Source organism: Mesitornis unicolor, unplaced genomic scaffold (genome assembly GCF_000695765.1).
Source record: "Mesitornis unicolor isolate BGI_N332 unplaced genomic scaffold, ASM69576v1 Scaffold31640, whole genome shotgun sequence".
In the NCBI taxonomy this organism is placed as follows: domain Eukaryota; kingdom Metazoa; phylum Chordata; class Aves; order Mesitornithiformes; family Mesitornithidae; genus Mesitornis; species Mesitornis unicolor.
The window spans coordinates 144-3,658 of NW_010159446.1; the positions used below are offsets into that span (position 1 = coordinate 144).

The 3,515-nt window shown below is 42.0% G+C and overlaps 1 protein-coding gene across 1 annotated transcript; it reads right to left on the reverse strand.

Moving 5' to 3' along the window:
- Nucleotides 1-748: 748 nt before the first annotated feature.
- On the reverse strand, nucleotides 749-3,212 carry LOC104542406 (ADP-ribose pyrophosphatase, mitochondrial-like; the record flags this gene model as incomplete). The annotated part of the gene is made up of 4 exons (XM_010186703.1): nucleotides 749-833; nucleotides 1,068-1,214; nucleotides 1,636-1,747; nucleotides 3,126-3,212. Coding segments are annotated over 4 exons (431 nt in total), but the record flags the coding sequence as incomplete, so codon positions are not given.
- Nucleotides 3,213-3,515: the final 303 nt, after the last annotated feature.

A 3,515-nucleotide genomic window follows, 5' to 3' on the forward strand; every position in this document is an offset into this window, starting at 1 on the left:
GCCACTTCTGTTTAATATCTTTATCAATGACATAGACCAAGAAATTGAGTGCACTGTCAGGAAGTTTGCATAGGACAAATTTGGTTGGGAGTGTTGGTCTGTCTGGGGGTAGGATGGCTCTGCAGAGGGAACTGGACAGGCTGGATCAGGCTGAGGTCAATTGCATGAGATTCAAGAAGACCAAGTGCCAGGTCTTTTCACCTCAGACTCATTAAAAAGGGGAAGTTAAACCAACTCAAAATAAATATAATCACAAGAAGGAACCCTTGTCCAGTGTTAAAATTTCCACACAGAGGAACAGGGCCCAGAGCTTAGAACTAGCTAACCGATGCTCCATACCTGAAAACATTCAGCATCAAGCTGGACAGGGTGCTGAACAATCTGATCTAGGTGAAGACATCCCTACTCCTAGCAGGGGCAGTTGGACTATATTACTTTCAAAGGTCCCTTCCAAGTTCTGCTAACCCACTGACGTGCTAACCCTTGAATAAATAATTCCAGGCAAAGTCCATACGTTCCTTATTTGAAGACTGACAGAAACTAAAAGGGAATAACAACTACCTGTCACGGCCAAACATCTTAGGAGACAAGAGACACTCATATCCATTGATTTTAGTCCAATATTTTACATCGGACTTGCATGTTAGAAGTTCCACTGCAATGGAATTTTGCTGCCAATCTCAGGTGAACATACATCCCAACTTCAAATATATAAACGGCAACCAGGAGCACATATGGAGATACCCACCAGTTTCATCATGATAGTTCACAGCCTCTGTCTCCATCCAGGCATTATCGGTGTTACGAGGGTCATCCACATATCCTCTGTACACCTAAGGCCCCAGAAAAACCAAAACAAGCTCAGTATCACAACAGGAAACCAACGGGAAACCTTGTTGAGAATGTGGAATCAATAATATTTTTGTTTCTTTCCCTCCAATACATTGGCCCTTACAGAACTTTTAGTACCGTCACAGCCTATCTTCATCTCAGCTACACTTTTTCAGTTTTCAGCTGCGAGTTACATGCACAGCTCAAGAGGCTATCACAAAAGAAACAGAGCTCACCACAAAGTGTTCCTGGCTGAACAGCATGTGGAGTTGTTTCTCCAACTCTGCTTTTTCCTCAGGTGATTTCTGCAAGGAGTTCAAGGCCTCCTCCCCAAATTCTCTCTTCAGGGTAGCACTGATCTTCTCCCCTGGGTCTACCATCCCCTTTTGAGACAGGGAAAAATAAAAGTAATTTTTAAAAAAGTCATCAGACACCACTTATTATTACTGCTCCCCTTTATCTGGCCCTTAGTATATTACATCCATCAGGATGATGCTCCACACATAGGAGGAACTCTACACTTAGAGCACGCACATCCTTCGACACCTGCAATGGATTAAATTGTGCCTGCATTAAACAAAGTGCACAGTCAGGATTAAATGTGAATACCACCTTGCAACGCAGAAACAGCAGAAGGCATACCAGTCGACACTTGGGGAAAGCCAGTTTACACAGCACTTCTCCTCACCTCTGCAACATGAGGTCATTCCTCAAAAAGCACACTTTTAGCACATGCACACCATGTAGCACCTCACAGCCTTACTAATGGGGAAATGTCTACTTTCACTGGAGCTTTGCTCTTACCCCTGGAATGGCCCACTCCCCACAGTCTCTCCTCTTGATCGCCACGAACTGCAAGATGTTTTTGCCAGTAACTGGATGAGCAATTTTGTTTCCACTTCTATCCCTCTTCCACCTGCAGCAAAGACAAACAAGAACATTCTTTGCTGCTTCTTGACACAAGGGCCTGGGAGAGAAACAGCAAGGCATCCGCCCTGTCATATGCGTGGGGGCAAACCAAGCAGAAAAAGAACCATCAGTAGTCAGAGGAAGCAACAGATGCTTTCTGGCAAGACTGCAATCAAGGGCAAAATACTTGAGTTTTTGCACACAAGTTCACCAACTGTGTTTTCTTTGACCAAGGTGGCAGAAACTAAGAGTCACATTTGCACAGCCACAATGTTAGCAACAGCTCCTTTGAGAGCTGCATCCAGCACATCTCATCAACTGCAGTGCTCACAGAGTGGCACTTGTGCCTACCAATAAAAAAGAGAAGTACGCTTTCTGCTAGAACAGAACGTACGTGCAGGCTGCAACACCTCCACACTGCTCACCCAGCACCATCGCAAAGCCACCAACACCCACCATTGCCTTCAGTAAAGAACTGAATACTACTACCAATAATTAAAGCAAAAAAACTAGCTAAACAAAGAAAATAAAAACAGCATTTCTTTTACATTCAAGGAAGTACTCAGCAGCATTGGCAGCCTTCTGAAAAGGGGAATATGTAAAATGCATTAGGACGATTTTCACGTTGGTTCTACCTTCAGAATGGCACTTCATAGCTCGCACCTTTGTTTACTAAGCAACCATCTCTGAATGTTGATTTTGTGTAAAAACGTTAGCATGTACACACAGATCCTGCAAGCAAAGCACTGTTAAAATGGAGCATACACTGATGAAAAATAAAGAAAAATGAAAAAAATGAAAAAAAAGAAAAAAAGAAGAAAAAAAATGAAAAAAGGGGAAAAAGGGGGAAAAAAAAAGAACTGCCTAACCCCACCTTCTTCTCCAATACAGTATGACAAGTTAATATTTGTTTTTTTTGCAGTTGAGTACTTATGACACAAAAAATCTATTCCTGCATTTTAATATGCCTCATCTAAGGCCTTTTGACATACTACACATACAGTATAAAAGTATCATGTAATCCTTTCAGTTTTCACATTCAATACTGAAAATTATTTGTAGAATGTACTTCTACTGCGTTACACTTCCTGAGTTGTTGGCTTTGTTTTTTAAAAATTACTTTCTCAGCATTTCAGAAGTGATTGCTTGTCAAACAGCAAGTCCTTATTCTTTTCCAGAGACAAAGGCCAAAAAAATTATGAAATTCAATTTCCATACGTCTCTGTATCTCTCCATCCAGATACCCATACCTAAATAGCCTTACTCAGAGGAATACACACAAAAGGCCTGTGAAAAGTAACAGCCTGTCCAGAGATGCACAGAAAAAAGCAAAATGCGTATTTTTTGCTTTACTGCACAGCACTTTTAGGTCGTCTGTCCCTTACCTAGTTACAACAGGATCAGCAGCATGGTTTGGTCCCCAGCGCCCCAACAATCCTCTGCCCGTGAGGCCAGTCCTTCCCGCCGGATTTCTGAAGTAAGTGGCACAGTACATTAAACATGGTTACTTCCCCATATTCAAAATATGCTCCAAGTATTCTAAAAAAGCAGCTTTACAGAAGCTTAAACAACGACAAAGTATAGTACCATACAGCCAGTACCCCAATATGCTTTAAGAAAGAAGTGAAACAAAGTATGGCTTTCTCCTTCATCACCTTCTTTTTGTGTCTGATAGTACGGGAAATGTACAAAATGGCTGTGTCATACCTGTCACGGTTCAACCCAGCCAGCAATTAAGCACCACTGTATTGTGTTTTCTGTGAGGGGGTTTTTGG